This window comes from Ascaphus truei, chromosome 2 (assembly GCF_040206685.1).
Source record: "Ascaphus truei isolate aAscTru1 chromosome 2, aAscTru1.hap1, whole genome shotgun sequence".
Classification (NCBI taxonomy): Eukaryota; Metazoa; Chordata; class Amphibia; order Anura; family Ascaphidae; genus Ascaphus; species Ascaphus truei.
The window spans coordinates 253,666,878-253,690,059 of NC_134484.1; the positions used below are offsets into that span (position 1 = coordinate 253,666,878).

The window sequence follows — 23,182 nt, forward strand, 5'->3', positions numbered from 1 at the left end:
CGCGCGGCCAGGCTTTATATGAGCCAGCCCCCAACGAGCTGCCATTTTTTTCCCATGGAGGACACAGTAAGTATTATCTGTGCCTTCCCCCACCTCCCTCCCCTCCCCGGCGCTCCTGCTGCCCGCAGTTATGGTGATGGGAGCGGGGGATGCCCCCTCATGTCCCCGCTTCCCCCCGGTCCCATGTCAGAGAGCGCGGCGGGTGATGGGAGCGGGGGATGCCCCCTCATGTCCCCGCTTTCCCCCGGTCCCGCGTCAGAAAGCGCGCCGGGTGATGGGAGCGGGGGATGCCCCCTCATGTCCCCGCTTCCCCCCGGTCCCGCGTCAGAGAGCGCGCCGGGTGATGGGAGCGGGGGATGCCCCCTCATGTCCCCGCGGAGCAGGAGATGGGTGGGGGAGCGTGGTGGTGCTGGTCGCGGCCTTTCCAAAAGGTGTGTAGAGAGAGTGAGTGTGGGCATGGGAGAGTGTGTGTGTGTGTATATATAGGTGTTTATATGTGTGTTTGTGTGTGTGTGTGTATATGTGTGTGTGTGTGTATATATGTGGGAGTGTGTGTATATATGTGGGAGTGTGTGTATATATGTGGGAGTGTGTGTATATATGTGGGAGTGTGTGTATATATGTGGGAGTGTGTGTATGTATGTGGGAGTGTGTGTATGTATGTGGGAGTGTGTGTATGTATGTGTGAGTGTATGTGTATGTATGTGTGAGTGTATGTATGTGAGAGTGTGTGTGTGTATGTATGTGGGAGTGTGTGTATGTATATGGGAGTGTGTGTATGTATGTGGGAGTGTGTGTGTGTATATATATATAGGAGAATGTGTATGTGTGTATGGGAGTATGTGTGACACCAGAGGTACCCCCCCCCCAATCAGTCACCCACCCCTGCCCCGGTCAGTCACCCAACCCCTGCCCCGGTCAGTCACCCAACCCTGCCCCGGTCAGTCACCCACCCCTGCCCCGGTCAGTCACCCACCCCTGCCCCGGTTAGTCAGTCACCCCTGCCCCGGTCAGTCAGTCACCCCTGCCCCGGTCAGTCAGTCACCCCTGCCCCGGTCAGTCAGTCACCCCTGCCCCGGTCAGTCAGTCACCCCTGCCCCGGTCAGTCAGTCACCCCTGCCCCGGTCAGTCAGTCACCCACCCCTGCCCCGGTCAGTCAGTCACCCACCCCTGCCCCGGTCAGTCAGTCACCCCTGCCCCGGTCAGTCAGTCACCCCTGCCCCTCGCTCTCTGGTCTCCCCCGTCTCTCTCTGGTCTCCCCCCTCTCCCCTCTCTCTGGTCTCTCCCCTTTCTCTGGTCTCCCCCGTGTCTCTGGTCTCCCCCGTCTCCCCTCTCTCTGGTCTCCCCTCTCTCTGCTCTCCCCTCTCTCTGGTCTCCCCGTCTCTGGTCTCTCTATACCCTCTCTCTTTCTCTCTCTCCCCTCTCTCTTTCTCTCTCCCCCTCTGTCTCTTTTTCTCTCTCCTCTGTCTCTTTTTCTCTCTCTCTCCTCTGTCTCTTTTTCTCTCTCTCGTCTCTCTCCCTCCTCTGTCTCTTTTTCTCTCTCCCTCCTGTCTCTTTTTCTCTCCCCCTCTGTCTTTTTTTCTCTCCCCTCCCTCTTTCTCTCCCCTCTCTCTTTCTCTCCCCCTCTATTTCTCTCTCCCTCTCTCTCTCCCCCCCTCTCTCTCTCTCCCCCCTCTCTCTCTCCCCATCCCCCTCTCCCCCTGCTCTCTCTCTCCCCCTCCCCCTCTCTCCCCCTCCCCTCTCCCCCTCTCTGTATCTGGATATCTTATTTACCCTATATATCTTAACTGTCCTATACTACACCAAAATAACCTATACTGCTTTCTTCCAGATCTGACTCAAGCATCACATGGAAGACATCGGAACCCCCCCCTAACCCAGAAGACAGGTAGGGAACACATCCACTCCAACTTATAACATTGCGGGAATGAGGTACCTGGACATTGAGGGACTGCGGATCAGGTAAGATCCCAGGCGGGATTACTGCTTTAGATATTGTGAAGCGGGGACGTCCAGACACTGGTTAAGGGGTTCAGGAAACTAGTCATTCACCTGTCTCTTTTATTTCTAGATCCGACATACATACACACACACACACACACACACACACACACACACACACACACACACACACACACACACACACACGTACGTACGTAACAAGGACTAATTGTAGTATAATGTAATAAATACATTTGTCAAAAACGAATGTTGTTCTGACTAGGAATTTATTAAATGTATTTTATTTATATATTTTATTTTAAAGCGGGGTTGGGGGCGGGACTAGGTGGCGAGTAGATTTTTTGGTTGGGCGAGTAGATTTTTGGGTGATTTGTCGAACACTGGTAATTGGTATACATTTTTTCAGTCATTTTCAGGTTATTTATGTTTATATTTGCTTTAATTTTCTGGATTGATTAAAGCTTCTTTTGTTCTCAATGTGTCAACTGACACTGTTGGCCAATGGGATTGGCACATCGTCAATGTGACACGATTTCGGGACGCATGGTGATGATGTCACTCATGCTGGTAGTGGCGCAAGTTTTCTCCTTTAAAATGTCTGTTTTTGTATGTTTTACCCACACCTTGATAAAGTCCCGTTGGACGAAACATGTTTCCTACATCACCATTGTGAGCTGATTGTGTATTAAACACACTTTTTTATGCAATTTGGAGTTGCCCTGGAATTTTTGTTCTCCTTGTACTTTGGCTGTGCTTCTGCTTTCTAACACATCTATGATGTCTACCTATGAGGACTGCACGTCTGGACTGATTGCCCTGTCTGGAAAAAACACTATCATGTAATGGGTACAACCCCGTCTACATTTACCTTAACAGTGTCTGTTTTGTAATTTGTTCATCCTATGGGAAGATATAATAAAGGGGTCTAGGTCTCCCTAGGATTGTTCCTGTTATTGATTCAGTCATTATGGACATCTGGACAGCACTCTACTGTAAATATACTCACTGAGTTTGTCTATTAGCAACAGAGTATTCATCTATTTGTGAAGCACCATCCACCAATTACTGTATCTATATGTGTCACATTAACTTGAAATCTCCAGAAGTTTGAAGGGTTTGCTTACAAATCTTAACTAAAATTTAACCAAGTGTTTTTTTTCTCTCGATTGAAGATATATAGGGATATATAAAAAAAAAGTCCAGGTCGGATCAGTACTCCTCACGATGACATCTACTGGGGTGAACAACAAAACTGCATACATAATGTGGAAAAAAAGTGCAGAGTGCTGACTTTTTTCCGCACAATACATACACGTATACACAAGCATGGAAAAATCTCAGACGCCTCGTTGCCTAAAATTCTCCCGCTAGCGCGTTTGCTGTGACCAATGATGACCTGTCAATCACCTCTGCGACCAGCAACGTCAAAGCTGGATCTGGCAGCAATTGACCGGTCAAGTCACCGCTGAGTGAGAAGAACGGGGGGGGAGGCGATCAGGAGCTGGGCAAGGGCCGAGCTAGTCAGAGCCCTCCTGCCTCTCCTCTCAATGCAGTGTGTGTGTGTGAGAGAGTCAGTCTGTATATGTGTGGCAGTGTGTCACAAATATACAATGACATAGAGACACTGGAGGGGGATGGGTGGTAATCGGAACATCACCCACCCATGCCTACCAAAATACTGGCTCCTAAAAATTCACATTTTATAGGGCAGGCAGTACATTTTCACCATTTAAAATGGGGGCGCTGCCCTTTATCTGTTATTATATTGCTGCTATTACTGCAGTTTGTCAGAAAACCCAGCCTGTTATTATTCAGTTATCCAAGTTGAGCGCAATGATATATATATATACATACACACAGTGAGAGGGGTGGGGTGTGTATATACACACAGTGAGAGGGCAGGGGTAGTGTGTGTGTGTATATATATACACACACACACACACACACAGACACACACACACACACAGTGAGAGGGGTGGGGTGTATATATATATATATATATATATATATATATACACACACAGTGAGAGTTGTGGGGGGTTGTATATATACACATACACACAGTGAGATGGATGGGGTGTGTATGTGTATACACACACACACACACACACACACACACACACACACGGTGGGTGTATATATATACAAACACAGTGAGGGGGGGTTATATACACTATACACACAGTGAGAGGGGTGGGGGTATATATACACAAACAGTAAGGGGGAGGGTATATACAAACACGGTGAGAGGGGTGGTGAGTGCATACATGTACCGCGCGCTCTTTATATACACGTGCAGACATTATGAATGTGTCTCTTACCCTCTCACTGTCTGTGTGTTTATCTCCCTGCTCCCGGCGTCACACAGCACAGAAAGGAGAGAGCAGGATGTGACGTACGGAACAGGGGGAGGATGTGACGTACAGAACAGAATGTGAGTGGGAGGTCTATTGAAAGGGTCTTCCTGTGTGACGTCACACTCCCCGCAGCCGGAAGTACTCGGTCCGGCTCTTATCTGTGTCCCCACAACAACCGCGCGTCTGAAGTTATCACCTGCTGTGTGATCCAGAGAGAGGTTAATATAATAGTGTATTATTGTTATAATTACTGCTGTGTTTAATTAGAAATAAATATAGACCGGGAGACGGGTTATTTATTATTGTTACTATTATAACTGGTAAATAGTTATATTATTATCAGTGCTATTTATTATTATTGTTATTTATTATTATATCTGTTGCCTATGTATTTATTACCTTACTGTACATATTGTTGCTGATTTTACTTGTTTCTTATAGATTATTTAATGTTGCAACAACAAGGCGAATATTGATTTATTTGCACCAATTCTCATTCTGTTTATCAATTTTTAGTGATAAATGGTAATCGGTTATTACCCATTTATTATTATTATTATTATTATTATTATACAATAGCAAATTTAATATACTCCACTGTTTTATTTTTTTTTAATCGTTTGGGTTTATTATTTTACTTCAATGATAATGTGTTGAAAATTATTTTGGTAACAGTTTCTCCAGATATAGTCGTTGTAGAGGTAAAAGTCATTAACTACATTCTTTGAGCACTGCAGAAAAGTCAATTAAATACTCTTTTTTTTGACAGGAAACATTCTGTATTTAAAAGGAAGGTATATTGATATGACAAGTTCTGAAGATCAAGTTGCTTTAATTATGTTTTCAATATAAATATCAAGAAATTCCAAGTCATAAGTTTTTGCCAAAAATACACTTAATGAGTTTTACTTCTACAACAATGATATCATTGATTTATAGTGGCACTCCACTAAAAATGGTGTAATATCCAGGTGCTTTAGCTGTCAAGTATATGGGTACAATAGAAAGTAATAGGAGGCACACCAGGATTTATGTAAAAATCCAAAAACTTTTAGTACTAATGTTAACGTTTTTCAAAAAAGCTCATTGGAGAACTGAAACGTTGACCTTCATAATTTACTTTTTATATTTTTGCATAAGTCCTGATGTACACGCACACGCACGCAGGGATTGGTGAACACACTAAACTGGTATAAGCCGCACTGCTGCACAGGGTGACAAAGGCTCCAGTGTGTAGCCGAAATGTTGGGCCAATAAATAGAATACATTGCAACTTTTTGGTGTACATATCCCTTTGTGTATATGTATATATATATATATATATATATGTATATATATATATGTGTATATATATATATATATGTGTGTGTGTGTGTGTGTGTGTGTGTGTGTATATATATATAGACCATACGATACCGGTTGCAACACGACATCAAGGGACAGCACGCAGGTAAGTAAATCAAAAATGTTCTATATTTGATAGAAGACACAAAAACCGACGTTTCGGTCCCCCAGTGGGACCTTTCTCAAGGTGGAGAAAGGTCCCACTGGGGGACCGAAACGTCGGTTTTTGTGTCTTCTATCAAATATAGAACATTTTTGATTTACTTACCTGCGTGCTGTCCCTTGATGTCGTGTTGCAACCGGTATCGTATGGTCTGTTATTGCTTTATGGGATAAGCACCAAAACTGATTTACTTGCATATGGTGTGCCGGCTGTGCATTGGATTCTATATATATATATATATATATATATATATATATATATATATATATATATATATATATATATGTTTGCTGGGTGATAATGGTGAAAGACAGGGTTGCAGACCTGTCTAAGACATGCAAATGAATATACAGGAATATTTACAGTTGCTTTATGCTTTACTGTGGAGGGTTTTAGTCACTTTTTTTACCCACCATAACCTTAATAAGTGTGGTGATTACCTACTCATCTCATTTGAGCAAATGTCAGCAAGCCAACCTCACACTGATGATGCCCATCAAGGTTGAAACATGTCTGTGAGTGGGTTAACTGACTTTGCATCTCCCAAGTCCTTGCTTAAAAGCTGTGTTTAAAGCAGCATGCATTGGCTAAGGGTTGCTCATGTAATGTGAGCATGAGATAAAAAGTGGCACTGTGTGCTCATTTGCATGTCATTTCCCAGAATCCCTTGCTGCAGTGTAAGTGCTGTTTGCTGGGTGATAATTTTGAAAGACAGGGTTGCAGACCTGTCTAAGACATGCAAATGAATATACAGGAATACAGGAATATTTACAGTTGATAAATATATATATAGTCAGATAAGGCAGTTGGCACTAATATAGGTGCTGGTAAGCCACAGGTGCACGTCCCATATAGAGAATGTAGTTATATGTTACCGTTCCAAGGATTGGTAAACAAGAGACTGCACTCAATGTTGAAAATCAAAGTTGAAAATCAAAGTGTATTAGTGAAAGCAAAAATACATCCAGAAACCCAACGTTTCGGTCCTACAGAATGGGACCTTCCTCAGGGGTTTCTGGATGTATTTTTGCTATCACTAATACACTTTGATTTTCAACATTGAGTGCTGTCTCTTGTTTACCAATCCTTGGAACGGTAACTGAACTGCGCCCATTACGCTGAGCTAATCAAATATGTAGATTATTGCACATATATATCTTTAGTAGGTTACAAATGCACAGGCACATGCCTCAATTAACAGGTCCCCTGGCTCATCGTACTTTCTCCCTTTCAGGAGCATGAAAGTATTATTGTTGATATTGTAGCCACAACACCCCCCCCCCTTTTTTGGGGTACCTTTATTCATAGGCATATGACATTTACCAAGCATGTACCTTTTCAGACTCAGCTACAAACTTATTAACACACTGCTGTTTGTTGCACATACAATCATCTTCATTTGTATTTCCAACTTAGGATAGCATGCTTTTTAATGTCTTTACCAGTAGTGTCTTTCTTTATTTATTTCCTGGGGCCTCTTAGAATGCCTTTTCACTTGTATTTGGGGTATGATCGCCCGTTTTTCTATTTACATGGTTGTTATGACAACCGCATGTTTACATAACGTGATGACGTCATGCGCTTTTCCCTTAGACTCGGCAAGCAAGGACATTACAGCCAGTCTCTTGCGAGGGATACTCCAGCTATTTTCTCCCCCACTTGCGGCTGTTAGAGGCTTCAGTGGGAGGGGATAACTTACCCATGCGCTATGACGCTCGTGACGCGATGACGTCACATGCGTCGTCACCTCATTTACATAGGGGTTGACTCAAGTGCGCACATGTGACCAGGGCAGCCAAATGAGATGATAATTTTTGCAAAACAGACCCCATGACACTGCCATAGCTACAAACACTCCCTTCTATCACAGCTGCTTGCAATTCTTGTAATTTTGGCGCGATTTTTGCTGTAATTATTTTTACTATAAATGCTAGCTCACTTCTCCCCTCACCGCTCCCAGAAGAAGACAGTTTCCCGTCGAAACGCGTTGGAGTGGGAGTCTTGCTGAGGGGGGCCCCTACCTTTTTTCATCTGACATGGAGTTCTGACCTACCTTTGTCTGTGAATGAATGAATATCAAATGAATATCAAAAATCCTGTATTATTCAACAAAACATCATATCCAACGTTTCGGTCCTCAAACGGGACCTTTGTCAAGGTGATGATTAACAGAGTGAACTAAGAACACATATAAATACCCCCAGAAACCCCAACCTTTTGTTGAATAATACAGGATTTTTGATATTCATTTGGAGTGCTGCCTCTGATATTCGTCCACGTGCGGTATCGTATTGCCTATTTATTTATACAGGATTTGCACCCAATTTTTCTATTCTGACGGAGTGCCTATGGTTCTTTATTACCTGATATATATATATATTATATTATATAATATATACCGTATGGTGGCGAATATCAGAGGCAGCACTCCAAATGGTTGTCAAAAGAATATATTGTATTAACAAGACATCATTCCAACGTTTCGGTCCTCGTGCGGGACCTTTATCAAGATGATGTGATTACAGAGTGAATTTGAACACATATACCCTCAAAAACCCATGACACACAGGTGCAACACATAATAATAATCAAACAATACATGGTATACATAATGTACATCTCTCTCATACCTGTGAACCACCCAGTGTTGCCTGGAACGCAGGGATCCGTCCTTGTGGTGAAACACACTCACTGCGCGTGCGCGGGTCAAGGGTGAAAGACAGAGGCCTCCGGCAGGTGTTACATATCCAAAGAGGGCTCCTGCAGTGAATGGAACGCATAGCAAGCCAAAGGAGGGCGAACTGCGCATGCGCGAGCCACTGCTAGGACGAAATAAATAATAGACGCGTCTGAAGGGAAGCTGATCCCTCGTAGTGTGAGTGCAACTGCGCATGCGTAACGCAGCTGGTAAGCGCTGTAGGGCAAGGCAGCACAGTTTAACCGGTCAAGTTGAAGAGAAAACGGGCTGAATTGAAGCATAAGCCTATGACAAGCTAAGCAATGACCTGTGGGTGTACGTGTCACTGCCTGCATGTAGCAAGAAGGTGTGTTGTAAAACACCAGTTACTGGCCACCACATCAGCAGGGCAAACCAAATGAGAGACAAAAACATATGTAGAAAAAGAATGTGGCACTTCAATAAAACACCCACAGTAGTAGTGCAGGACAGTGAAAAACATACTGATAAAATGTGAACATGAATGACAAAAATGGTCTGGCAAAAACATTATAATAAATCCACAACAGAACTGCTAAACTAGCTGTAGCCAAGGTGTTAGGGCCAAAGCAAGCAATGGAGATGAATTACATCACAATGTGGTAACTGGGTATATTGGCATTAGTGATTACTGTGAGAACCTAGTCCACAAGATGTAATAGAGGCAAAGCTGTTGTTTAAACACATAAATCATATACTACAATGATATATATGAGAGAGAGAGTGACGGAGAGAGAGAGTGACGGAGAGAGAGAGTGACGGAGAGAGAGAGAGAGAGTGACGGAGAGAGAGAGAGAGTGACGGAGAGAGAGAGAGAGTGACGGAGAGAGAGAGAGAGTGACGGAGAGAGAGAGAGAGTGACGGGGAGAGAGAGAGAGAGTGACGGAGAGAGAGAGAGAGTGACGGAGAGAGAGAGAGAGTGACGGAGAGAGAGAGATCGATCTGTACCATGTTAGCCGAGCTTAATAATCAAAAATGGATAGACCACAGAACGGTATCGTCTATTCATTTTTGATTTTTTATATATATATGTATCGTATATAACGGTATCGTATGTGTGTATATATATATATATATATATATATATATATATATATATATATATATATATATATATATATATATATATATATATATAGGGAAGAGTGACCTAAGCGCAAGTGGAAAAAGGGAAAGAGAAAACACAAAAAGGGATCATAGGGCAGTATATCTATAATTTTATAAATATAAAAATGGTAAGATATGTGCTTACACTGATCATATAATTATGAGCATTTAATCCTCTCTGGGACTCACGAACGTAGCTTATAAGGACTTGTTTGAATATTGCTTAGTCTTCTAGGGATCTTCTTTACAGGAAATCAGCTGCTGCTCTTCCAGGAGATCTTCTTCCCAGGCACTCACGTCTCACTATGGATGAATCTCACAGAAGGGGGGGTGGGGAGGAAATAATGGAGGGGAGCAAATATGTGTAAAACCAATTTTAATCTAAAGAAGATTGCATAAAATATGGGTGATCAACTCACATTTGGTGAGAAAATTACAAGCAGTTGAGAGTATTTTAGCGAGTTTCTCACACTCGTTCAGAATCGCCGGTTTACCAGTCCTCTCTGCAGTCTCTTCCGTACCACGTGATCGGCCGTGGCGTGTGACGCTGCGTGTGACCCGGCCCGGCTCTCGCGATATTATCAGTCTGTCAATACAGGATTTCAGTCCCGGAACTCCTCCTGAATGTCTCGCAGGGGCTTCTCGGCGTGTCTCTCACACTGCTGCTAATACAAGCTGGCCAGCTTGTATTAGCAGCAGTGTGAGAGACACGCCGAGAAGCCCCTGCGAGACATTCAGGAGGAGTTCCGGGACTGAAATCCTGTATTGACAGACTGATAATATCGCGAGAGCCGGGCCGGGTCACACGCAGCGTCACACGCCACGGCCGATCACGTGGTACGGAAGAGACTGCAGAGAGGACTGGTAAACCGGCGATTCTGAACGAGTGTGAGAAACTCGCTAAAATACTCTCAACTGCTTGTAATTTTCTCACCAAATGTGAGTCCTCGGTTATCCGACAAAATGCGTTACTCAAAATGGCGTTGTAAAGCGAAACGTTGTAAAGCGAAACACGTTTTCCCATATATATATATACACACGATACCGTTCTGTGGTCTATTCATTTTTTTCATTATATATACATATATACATACATACATACATACATACATACATACATACATACATACAATACAAATGGGCCCTGATTGCGTGTCGTAACGGTGGGCTATGAGATGAATATACTGTGCAAAAAGTGCACCCTGAAATAGGAATAGAAATTACCCAATATAATAGGTGAAAAGCCCACCAGTACCCGCACACAGTCACAATGCAAATATAAAATAAGATAAATTATATAATAAAACCAAACAACGAATGAATGTAGGTAAAGTCCAAAGAACGCTGCGACGTTCGAAATGCATTGGATGGGTCTTTTGTCACATTAAAGTGCCCTTTTAATAATTTTTTTGTCCTGGGTTCTTCCTGCTCCGTTTGTGCTGGTGCGCTTTTTGGTCTCCCTTTTCCCTAAAGTCCAATGACGAAAAGAATAGTCAATCCGACCAGGAGCAGACTGCAGCTTCAGTAATGGTGTTGCCACACCAGTGATACCTAACAAAGAAAGAAAAGAAAAAGAAGCGCAAGCTCCATAGCATGATACTGTAAGGAAATTTAATTAAAAATTGGAAAAAGGTCCCTTGGACAAAGAGATTCAATAATAAACAGTATTGAAGTGATCAATCTCAATCGTGGAGTCGTCACTACCAGGGTGTGCAGCAATCCGTTGATGTACAAATAATTGAGTCCCAATATGATGTATAATAGAGGTGAGCAGGCATACACAGTATAAGTCTCACAATGCAGGGGAAGAGAGGTAGGCAGGGAGGAGGGGGACTGGGGGAATCTCACTGAACTCAGCCGTGATGACATGACGCGCAGTTCTGGGTCCCTCACCAGTCACACTTCCGCAGATGGACTCACAGGTTAAAGTCCCTGCCTCCTCCAGTAAATAACTGCCTTCTTATACCAAATTCCTCAGGAACAAACAGGCACACAAGCCGGAGTGACGTCATCACGTGCAACGTGGCGTCCTGACGCGTTTCGTCACCGGAAGTGACTTCATCAAAGGATCGTCACGTAGCTTAGATCCTCCCCCAAATAGCTGTGGTTGCTAAGCAACAAATACTCAGGTGTCAGTTAACACTAACATGCGTCAGTAATGAATGGGAGGAGGGACTATAACCTGTGATACAAACAAATGAGCTGGTAAAACAATCCAGAAGGTGCCTGAAAGGGAACAGTACTGAACAGAAACCACCAATGTAGTGGTCCTGTAAGTGAAGTTAAAGTACATCAAACTAACCCCATATAAGGCACCCCCAATGGGAGGAATGGGAGGAATACCAGCCAATAGTAGTAATGCGAGACTACAATTGTATTAAACAGTATAAATAAAAAATATATATGCTTCTTTTTCTTTTCTTTCTTTGAGATATATATAAATTTCTTTGGAGGCTGCTTATTATTTTCCCTTTTACCCTTTAAGTTTATTTTTGTTTAATGTTATCAGCATTTAGTATTCTGATTTGAGTGTGTGTGTCCGCAGTGGCAGTTGCATGTTATGTATTAGAGGTCTGTTATTAAAATTTCAAGAGAAGAATTGGGCAGATTTATTCCCTTTGATAAATCCGGTTCAAATTTTGTCCTAGTTTTGCCACTTTGATAAGTATATCCCTATGTATGTGTTAGCGCTGATTGCTATTGATTTGTCATTTGTGTGTTTTTTTTTTTGTTTTTCAGATCGGCCACGTCTCTCTTGCTCAGTCATCGCATCGTCGCGTCTCATGGACTTCACTCATCCTGCTTGGGACCGTTAACCCTTTTTGTTGCCAGAAGTAGTTGTTGAAGTGGGTTAAAAAAACGTTGTGGTACTGCACATGACACTTAAAAAAAAAAAAATCATTATAAAGTACAACAGTAAGTACTGTACGTAACAAAAGTAGTTGTACTGTGGGCCTTTAAATAAACAATGTAGTGGTTCAGTGGGTCTGTAAATAATGGAAAAAAACACCTCCCCTCCCTCTCCCAGAGGGGCCATTTAAAGAAATGTGTTGCTGGCTCCTCTGGTAGTGATACAGTTACGATAGGATTATCCAATCACACCTCCGTGCAACTATTAGTTTTTTCTTGTATAGTAATACTTTTTCTTATATAGCCTAAAATCTGCTGTTGGTGCCTGAGATTAAACTGGCTTTCTCAAGGTCACAAGGAGCTGACAGTAGGGTTTGAACCAGACTCGCCCACATCGAAGTGAAATATTTATCTGTTAATATAAATGAAATAATTGGGGAATGGCACGAAGCGCTAGATTTGACTAAAATAGCGCCAAGCCTCAACGCAGCTTCAAGTCCACTGCAGTGCTTGGGTTGTAAGCGGTCTACGGCATGGACTTCCCTCTCACATTGCCACCTATCCAATGTGTTGTAAAGCAGAATTACCGTAGATTGTAGGAGCGGTACATCCAGAACCGCTACTGTTAGCAGATGCTTACCATTCTAACATTTCAAAGCAAAAAGTGGGTGCCTTGTTAACTCTTCTTCTGCTAGATGAGCCTGCAATGCCCTGTATTATTTGGGTGAGTTTTCATATGCTTTACTATGCCACTGCTTTTATTTTTGTACAAAAATTGGGATGTGATTTTGAATTCCAGAATAATGATAGTTTTTTTTGTATGTTTTTTTATATTAAGTTTTGAAAGATGAACATGGAAATAACAGCAGCTGCTCAGCATCTACCCCCCTTTTGGTGCCATGTAAGTATATGTATCCCCATGATACGAGTCGCTTCCTTTGCTGCTGGAAGGGCAGGGAGCACAACACACGTGTATTAAATGAACACTTTAAGGACTGAAGTGTATTACAGGCAGCGACATGTTATAACCAGTTGAGTGCCCCTATGGCAGTCACTGAACACCACGAGAGCCGCCACTCTGAAGAGCGCTGCGATTTTCCGTGACTGTCATACCTACTTTGCTAGTTTTCCAAGGGAGATTGTGTCGTGAACAGGAGAGAAATAAGCGTCTTCCTCTAACGTTTGTGTCGCTGGAGTGATGTCACTATCGTGTGATTGCTGAGGAACGTTCACATGATCGTAACTGAAAGGGTTAAAACGTTTTTTTTTTTTTAAGAAATCCAACACCTAAAGTATAATTAGATTGTAAACATGAGATGTAGGAGGTGCTGATTTCATCTGGCAAACACTTCCTGATTCAGAGACCTCGAACACATGGGTTTTCTACTTAATTACCCCACAAAAGCAGCCATATATTTGTTTTATCAAGGTTATATATGTGTTTAAGGGCAATTTGGATTGGTAAAATATTTGCAGCCTGTTGTAGTTTTCAGGGGTTTGTACCTGCAGCATTTCTTTCTCATCCTGAGAGAGGATGCATTTTACCATGGATTTCACTAAAGCTTCATCCTTCTGCATCACACATCTTGTGCAGCCAGCACCACAGAGTAACTTCAATGTATTTGACATCTTGATTCTTTTGTACATGTTCATTCATTGTTTTCTTCTCACTACTCCCTTTTTATATGTTATTTTTGTAGATCTGCAATGTTCCCTGTGCATCAGCACTCAATCTTCAAAGTCACTTTATGGGAGCCAAACATAAGAAGGTGAGAGAGACTGATTTGCTTAGGTAACTGTGTGATTTTACCAACCAGAAATTCTCACTGTCCTTACCTGTGTTGTATCGTATTTTTATAGATATAGCAATTTTCCTGATTGTCACCATGGTAGTGGTCACCAATGGGTTAAGCTCCACCCTACATCTGAGAGGACAGAAACTTCCACCTGTTGGGAGGACCATGAATGGCTCCACCTCTCCTCCCCATGTTGTGTTTTCTTCTGTCCTATTTTAGCTGTGGTAGCTGTTTGTTTGTTTGTCTAGTAAAAAGACGAGGCTTACCTGACTGCCCTAAGTAGTCAATCCAGGGGAGTCCTGGCCCCTTTTTCCCTCTTAAGATCAGACGTCCTGCACGCCAAAAAGTTACCTATCTATGGAGCCGCTGTGCTGCAAAGACTGCAAAAGGTAAGGCAGCTGTAATCTTCGCATTGAGGCACCGGAGAGAAGCGCGCCTGCGCACACGAGACAATCTCTTTTTTCCCGCCATTACTAACTGCTGCCACCCACATGGTGGAGGCGGCACTACACTATCACTCGTGAGATGCATCACTGGGATTTTACATGGAAGAGACTGCAGGGGCATTCAAATACGCTCGACCAACATGACACACCACAGTCCTGATGCTCTGCTACCAAAACCTACACAGCTCACACACAGAGCCTGCCCAAATTGCTTGGATGCCTGCCAAAGATGAGGAGCTTGCTAGTTTGGTACAACTTGGCTAAAGATGCTGGCTCATCAAAAGGTGCTATTCATACGAATACAAGGCTAGCCCTAGTGAGTGCGTATTTTTTGCTTTTTCTTTTCTCTCTGAAAGAGGTGGCTTTATTTAATTTTATAAATTAGGAGAGAATCTATATCTGTCTTTATCAGTGCTCCATGTACAATAGCCCGAAGAAGGAGAGGTTAGGATGACTACGGAGCCTGCCACTAAAAAGAAAGCTACGAGGAAAATGAAGTTCTGCGCTATGTGTAACAAACCGGCGTTAGACAACAAGAAGTTTCTTCACAGAACTTTCTAAAACAGAAAATAGTGCTCATGTTATCATAAAAGCACAGATTTATTTGGTATAAAAGTAAAAATACATCTTAAAAATAAATGGGACAAGTATTTATAATGTCACCTCACCAGATATATTAGAACCAACGAACAGCAATGTATATTGCCACTGAGGAAGCCCTGCTGGATCAGTAGTAGTTGTCCCACAGCCGTTTCGCACTCACTCAGCACTTTGTCAAGCAATCAGGAATTCTGAAGACTGCCTTTGAGACAATGCAAAAGATCCTATGGAACCAATTTCTCATTTAATTTTTTGGATGAAGGAGGCGATTAAGTAAGGTATTGAGGCAGCTTTTTCCAAGTTGGTGAGTAAAGGTCAAAAACATACGAGGTCACACACTAGTTTGAACAGACCGCAGGACTTCTCTGAAGAATCAGAAGAGGAACAATTCTATGGGATGGATGCAGACATTGAGTCATCTTCTTCACGGAGGAATCATTGGCATTTGACCTAGAGGTCTTCGACCTTCTCCTTAAGGCGTAGTATTTTCAGAGGCCTACATAGAAAGACGAGAACCTTCTTCGTTCATGACATTGTGAAGGAAATAATTGAGTAGTCACAGCCGGACAGGAGAGTTTTCATGTCTTGATAAGTCACTAAAATGTACCTTTTTGAGGATAAAGATGTAGAAGCCTGGTATTTTCCTGCTAAAATAGGCGCTGCGATGTCGAGATTAGCAAAACGTACAACGCTACCAGTGGATGACACAGGCTCCCTTCGGGATGCTATGGATAAGAGGATGGAGGGGGCCTTCAAAAAATCAATTGCAGGAGCAGCTGGTAGGCTGTCTAAAACTGTGGATTGCGAATATAGAAGACAAAGCTCTCGGATAATCAATGTGGTCTCTCTGAACTGAAATTGGTGGCGGATTTCAAATCTGAGGCATCGTTCGATTTAGTAAGGCTGGCAGCAAGATCTAAGGCCTTTCCAGGGGCGTACTCTGACTAAAATCTTGGCAAGCACATTCAACATCGACAAACAATATGTTTAATTCACTTTGAGGGTCATGACCTTTTTGGCAGAAATTAAACTCAACAATCGAGAGAGCATCAGGAGGGAAGAGTATTTTTCTGCCACAAGAAAGAAGATGAGACAAAGATGTGAAAGCATGGCTGTAATGAGTGCGAGCCAACACCTGGAATATGAGGTCATATCTAGCCCTGGAAGAGGGTATTCAAGAGCAGCAAGCTGGCAGGGCTCTATTTTTCATGGCCTCTCATACAGAGATCAGATTCACATGAAGTGAGACGATTCCGACAATCCGTGTCGGAGGGGGATCCAATTTCGGCCGGTCTGCCCTTTAGATATTTTGGATGCCTATGTGCCCAGCGTGATTCACAAAGGTTTTGTCTCGAGTTCAGGAAGACACAAGTTTGGAACGAAGGATGGAGGAGATTTTAAGCTCGGATGGAGGGGGGAGGGACAAGAAACAGATACCGAACTGAATAGATGGGGAAATAGCAAGGGGTCATGGAGGTGGAATAGGGGCAAGTGAGAGTTTGGCAAGCAGGGAGACACCGATATTAAATACAGATAATACTAAACTTCTATAGACTAAACCCAATTGGTGTAGAAAGGCAGTAGCATATAAGATAATAGCAGAGACTTAAATGCATGCTTGCTCATGCAAGAAGCCTGACAGATAAAATGGGGGAGCTGCAAGGGAGCAGTATACTATCATAGGCATTACTGAAACATGGTGGGATGAACTCATGACAGGGCAGTTAATTTAGAGGGTTATTCCCTTTTTCGGAAGGATCGAGCAAATAGAAGAGGAAGTGGAGTTTGTTTTATATGTTAAACCGGATCTAAAACCTGTTATAAGGGAAGATGTTTATGAAGGGAATGATGAAAATGTACAGACCTTGTGGATAGAAATTAGCAGTGAAGGTAAAAGTACAAAGAAAAAAAATGTTTGTAGGGATAGGCTATAAACCACTAAATAGCGATTGAGGAAGATAAAATACTTTTGCAAATGGAGAAGGCATCAAAACTGGGTCATATTTGCATAATGGGAGATTTTAATTATCCAGACATAGACTGGGGCAATGAGATTAGTATTAAAACAAAAGGAAACAGGTTTTTGGGGGTGCTTAAAGACAATTACATGATCCAAATTATTGAGGAACCAACCAGGAGAGGGGCAATACTGGATTTGGTCATTTCAAACAATATAGAATTAATCACATAAGAAACAACTAACTGGATACCACTAAGTCCAGATGGACCAGTGATCCAGTAAAGACCCTAATTATATCTCTCAATAGGGAGCATTATTTTAGTGATAGTATAGATCAATGTAGCAACGGAACTTAGGAAATCCACTGGATAAGTGATAAATATGTAATAATTAAAAAAAACTTTTAATAGTACAGTAAATATAAAATAATGGGAATTAAAATCTGTTCCTGGTGCCAATGTAATGCTCACAGTGTAGCAATGTATGTATGGGCAACTATATCTTACCCGGGTATCAGAATCATAAGGGATGTAACAACAGTTGTGAAAGGGCAATCAAATTAGCAAAAATGGATAATGAAAAAAGAATTGCAATAGAAAGTAAGATCAACCCTAAAAAGTGTTTTTTTTTTTTTTTCCCCCTCTTATTGTTCATTTTATTGGTTTTCCAACATTGCTGGTAAACATGACAGATTTCAACACATCTTTACACATTTCCATGTTTAGATTATACTTTAAAAAAAAAGTATAAATCAGATGCTCAAGCTTTATACAAAAACACACCATTTGAAAATTAAATGATTAACTCACAGAATGTAGAAAACATAACTTTAGTCAGACACATATTACAGACTTTATGTTCGGATATACTGTTCTGTCTTGATACCGCTTTAACCTGTTTCTTTTCTCCCTCTGTTTACCCAAAAACGTTCTTTAAGTACCTTAATAACAAAAAAATGAGAAAAGAAAATCTAGGAGTCAGTATGAGATGGGCAGGCAGATTATTGGAGATGAGGAAAAAGCTGAGGTATAAAACATTATTTGCCTCTGTGTTTACCAGGGAAGAATCAATTGCAATAATCGTGCCGCAGGAGGAAGCCACAACCTCCATATTAACGAGTAATTGGTTAACAGAGTATGAACTTCATAGACGACTTGATGAAATTCAAGTAAATAAGGCACCTGGCCCTGATGGCATACACCCAAGAGATTTTAAGGAGTTCAGTAATAGCCAAACCATTACATTTAATATTCAACACAAAATGTCCAATTTTTAGGAATATATTTCAATACTCTGAAACGCATGTTTTTTTCTTCCCTGCGACAAGAGGAAAAAAAAAAAGGATGATCAAGGCAGCCAGAACCAGTGATTAGTTGCCAGCCCGACAATGCATGAGACTAGTCAGCACACTTTTAGCAACCATTCAGGTGGGAAAGTGTGCGAGATGGCATAGGAGAATTTTTCAAAATTTTCTATGACAGCCACACTAAATCTGCTCCAGTCAATATCCCTACCACAAATGGTAAAATAATATGGTGGAAGTAGGACAAGAACTTAAGGAGTTTGACCTCTACGAGATGAGGTCTGGCTCGTACTTACGACTGATGCGAGAGGCATCGCTGGGGTGCCCAATTTGACAATGACTATCAGGTGTCATGCTAAACTGGCAAATATTCTTGAATTAAGAACAAAAATGGAGGCGATGACTTCTCATTAGAAATAGAAGGAAGTAACCTGAAAATTTTGGTGATACAACCAAACCGCAGTAATCAATATGAGGAATAAGAGGTAGAGTTCTTCTTCTACAGGAAATTTCCACCATCATTGCTATAGCAGAACAACATCTGTCAAATCTCACAGCAATCCATATAGCCGTGAAGTAAAATTTGGAAGGCATTTTTCTGAGCAATAGAATGGTCCCTGGCAATACTATCTTCATGCAGCTTGGGGAGTGATGGGGACGTCTCGAGAGAGAACTCCTGGCGGTAAGAGGAAAAATAAACAGATTCTGGTTTGAGAGTTTTTCACCCAGAGGCTGCCTGTGCGAACGCGCTCTCCTTCCCATGGAACGTTCAACTGACACATATTTCCACTGATGCCTCCGATACCGAGGGTAGTCACAAAGATAGGACAGAAATCGCGACAATAGTACCAAACTGGCTACGCAGAGGCTGGTTTCTGCAATTGATCAACAGCTAGCAGACGAACTATGGCAACTGCTGGTGTTTCCCGGGTCTCCTGTCCCAGGGCCCAGTTCAGTATCCCAATTCAAGAATCTGGAACTTGACAGCATACATATCTTAATGACGACAGGGAAAATGTCAACATCTGTCGTTTATTACAGGATTTGGCAATGCTTTTTTTTGATGGGGTGAACACCATAATATATATATTTTTTTGCAACCACCAGTTTCTGCAATTCTGGAATTCTTATAAGAGGGCTTGGAGCTAGTGTTAGTTCCCTGAAAGTACAGATATGGGCGTTGCTGGGAGGACCATTATCTACTGTAGATCTCATAGTGAAGTGTTCTCTCCCCCCCCCCCCCCACCCTTAAGCAATGCAGTGAATTAAACCGCAATTCAATGATTACAATTCCCACCTGAGATTTTACCCTTAGTTCTGCAGACATCGACAGAAGCTCCTTCCAAACCATTCCAGCATGGTTCGCATAGCTTTAACACTTTAAACAAGTGGTTTTAATAGTTGTAACATCCGTTCACAGAAGTGACGAAATACAGGCATTCTCTGTAAAAGAGCCACTCCTTGTTTTTTTTTAGCAGAGCAATGTTGTGCTGAGGCCGGTCCTGCAGTTTTTGCCAAAGGTCATCTCTGCCTTTTCATCTCACTCAGGAGTTGGGTTTTACCTTAATTCTATCTGAATCCTTAAAACGATATGGAATGGGTATTATACACTCTGGATGTACAGTAGTAAGGTGTTTGAAACATTATCTCGCCAGAACGGAGAGCTTCAGGAAGTCAGACAGTCCGTTTGTGCTCCCAATTGGAGATAAAAGGGGGCAGATTGCATCAAAATCAACGATAAACCATTGGATTATAATGGATATCGAGAGCCTACACCATTCACAAGAAACCAGCTCCAAAACTGGATAAAGCCCATTCTACAAGGGCCACGGCCTCATCCTGGTTGGTAAAGGCACAGGCGTCCCCTGTAGTTATTCAGGGTAGCAGTTTTGAATTCTAGTCACACCTTTATAAAATACTATTGTGTTGATGTGCATGCCTCGGCAGATGCATGCTTTGGCAGGAAAGTCCTTCAGTCAATTTATCTCACGGTTTACTAAGATATGGCTTTTTTTTTTCTTTCCCAAACAATTTTTATTTGTTTTTCAGTTGTATTCATGGTGGTTGGAGTGTGGGGAGGGGAGGCAAGAGACACTAGTGGTTATAATCCTAGTAATTTTTCTGCTTAAATTTGTTTTAGATTTGTGTATCTTGTATTGTTGATTTTATATCTTGTGGAAAGGCCCATATCCATGGATTCCAGACCTCGTCAAAATGTTCCGTAGAGTTCATAAATGCTGTGAGTTTTTCCTTTTCTAAAACATACAAAACCTTTTTCCTGAAATCTGATAGGATGGTTCATTTGTCTGCTTCCATTGTAGTGCTATTGTACATCTTGCTGCTGTCAGAAGATTTGTATGTAAGTTATGATACATTTGGTACAGGTTTCCCCAAAATCATTATTACAAGATCCATTGGTACAACACCAAGCGCTCTGGTGATTTTTCTCTTAATTTTTCTCCAGAAAGGACCATCCTTTGGCCAGCCTTTATAAATATGTGCTAATCTGTCCGGTGTTAATTACCATCACATCATAATCTTATACCTGGTTTCCTTAATTATAGTGCAAACAGGCGAGCTTGCTGCAGCCTCCCATATCTCTGCCCAGTCATCCCAAGAAAATGTATTTTCCTATATCTTTCTCCCACAGAGTCATATACGAGTGCTTTTCTTTCTTATCTATGGAACTTAGAACATAATATATATTTGAAATCATCCCTTTCTGATGTGTTTGTATTGTGCACATCTCTTCAAATACAGTTGGATGTGTATTGCCTTATGGAAAAAAAATTGAGATAATAAAATGCCACAGACAGAAGCCCAATGCTACATCCAACATGACAGAAATACACAGTAAAATACTTATATATTCTCTTGAAAAAGGGTCATTTAGTTTAACCTTTTGGCCAAGGCGTTGTAAGCTTGCGAGCCACGACAAGGCAGACACCCGTTCGCAAGTCCTAACACTACCAGATAAAATACTAATATACCTCTATTAGGATTAAAACTCTCATTTACCTCTATTAGGAGGGAGAAAGACCACATTCGATCTATATCCAGCAGAATGGAAGGACCCACTAACTGGGGAATTGGGGAGGGGCGGGCTTAAACCCTGGGAAGGAGGAGCCACTAACCCACAACAGCTGAGAATAGGTTAACAGAACACAAAACCTCAGCAAGCTCCTTTTGGGAACCCCTGAGCCCCCACAAAATATATATTTATATAAGTGTCAAAAAAAAGTGCTATTGAGCGTGGCATATGTATACAACAGACGACAGAGAAGCCCAATGCTACATCCAACATAACAGCCTGCCCCTCCCCACTTCCCAAGTTAGTAGGTCCTTTCATTCTACCGGATATAGATCCAATGTGGTCTTTCTCCCTCCTAATAGAGGTAAATGAAAGTTTTAATCCTATTAGAGGTATATTAGTATTTTATCTGGTAGTATTAGGACTTGCGAACGGGTGTCTGTCTTGTCGTGGCTCGCAAGCTTACAACGCTTTGGCCAAAGGGTTAGACTAAATGACCCCTTTTCAAGAGAATATATAAGTATTTTACTGTGTATTTCTGTCATGTTGGATGTAGCATTGGGCTTCTTTGTAGTCTGCTGTATACATATGCCACGCTCAATAGCTCTCCTTTTTGACACTTATATAAATATATATTTTGTGGGAGCTCAGGGGTTCCCAAAAAGAGCTTGCTGGGGTTTTGTGTTTTGATAATAAAATGCCTAATTTGTGTGTATCTGAATTATTCTGAAGATGAAATATTATTTTTTCTTGTATTTCTTAGTAGCAAAAAGGGGGTGAGCCGTGCACACCAAAAAGACTTAATGGAAAATGGTAATTTAATGACTGAAACACATATATTTGGATATTTGACTACCCCTCCTACTGACCTTGACAAAGCTTTCACAAGCGAAACGCGTGTCGGCATCCGACAGTCACGTGCACGCGCGGAGACTACACTTACGCTGTTTTAGAACTCTGTAATGGAATACTCAGCGTGGCTCGGCTCCTGCACTGTTAATGCTTCCGCAAGATCCAACGGTCTCGGGGAGCACCAAGCGAGGGAGAATACTTATTATACTGACAAGATTACTTTAAACTAATAGGGACATACTAACCATATCTACATTATATATCCTATTACTTGCACATTAGAATAGCCCTATCTGAGTGCTACATAGGTATATTATGCAGCTAACATTGTGGTGTTCCTCTCAGAAGATTTTTATCTGTTCAATCATCTGAAGTGACAGTTCACTACCTTAAATGGAGAGGCAGTATACTTATTAGGTGCAGGGCTCTGAGTTCGGGGTACATGCCATTCAGTTACCTACACGGTATCCTACCTAGTTGTTTGTTCTATGTCCCGCTTGGGCAAGGATTCTCAACAGTGCCTTCTATTGCAAAACAGTTATAATATCTCAGAAGCATAGTGTCAGCTTTAGATCTGCCATTTGAGATCTTGGCTTACACGATTTTTTTGTGTTACTACACACACGGACTTACTTGCTACACAAGGCACCCATGTATTTGGTCAAACCATTTAGTCCGTTCTCTGTATTGGTGCA

General features: G+C 41.9%; 2 protein-coding genes across 10 annotated transcripts in view; one reads left to right on the forward strand and one right to left on the reverse strand.

Annotated features, from left to right (window-relative positions):
• LOC142487223 (uncharacterized) overlaps nucleotides 1–8,580 on the reverse strand; it is a 42,459-nt gene extending 33,879 nt beyond the window's left edge. For 2 of the 3 annotated variants that reach the window (XM_075586105.1, XM_075586102.1), the window contains exon 1: nucleotides 4,284–4,394. The gene's annotated coding sequence lies outside the window, so the exon portion shown is untranslated. Of the gene's footprint in view, nucleotides 1–4,283; nucleotides 4,395–8,456 lie in introns of those variants that run through there. The other variant, XM_075586103.1, reaches the window with a different exon arrangement.
• LOC142487224 (uncharacterized) overlaps nucleotides 4,415–23,182 on the forward strand; it is an 82,651-nt gene continuing 63,883 nt past the window's right edge. Inside the window, exons 1-4 of one of the 7 annotated variants that reach the window (XM_075586107.1) lie at nucleotides 4,415–4,537; nucleotides 12,389–12,565; nucleotides 13,338–13,400; nucleotides 14,200–14,268. In XM_075586107.1, coding sequence (XP_075442222.1) covers nucleotides 13,347–13,400; nucleotides 14,200–14,268 — 123 coding nt within the window. In that variant the 5' untranslated portion in view covers nucleotides 4,415–4,537; nucleotides 12,389–12,565; nucleotides 13,338–13,346. Of the gene's footprint in view, nucleotides 4,538–12,388; nucleotides 12,566–12,586; nucleotides 13,224–13,337; nucleotides 13,401–14,199; nucleotides 14,269–22,398; nucleotides 22,449–23,182 lie in introns of those variants that run through there. The other 6 variants (XM_075586109.1, XM_075586108.1, XM_075586112.1 and 3 more) reach the window with 6 other exon arrangements.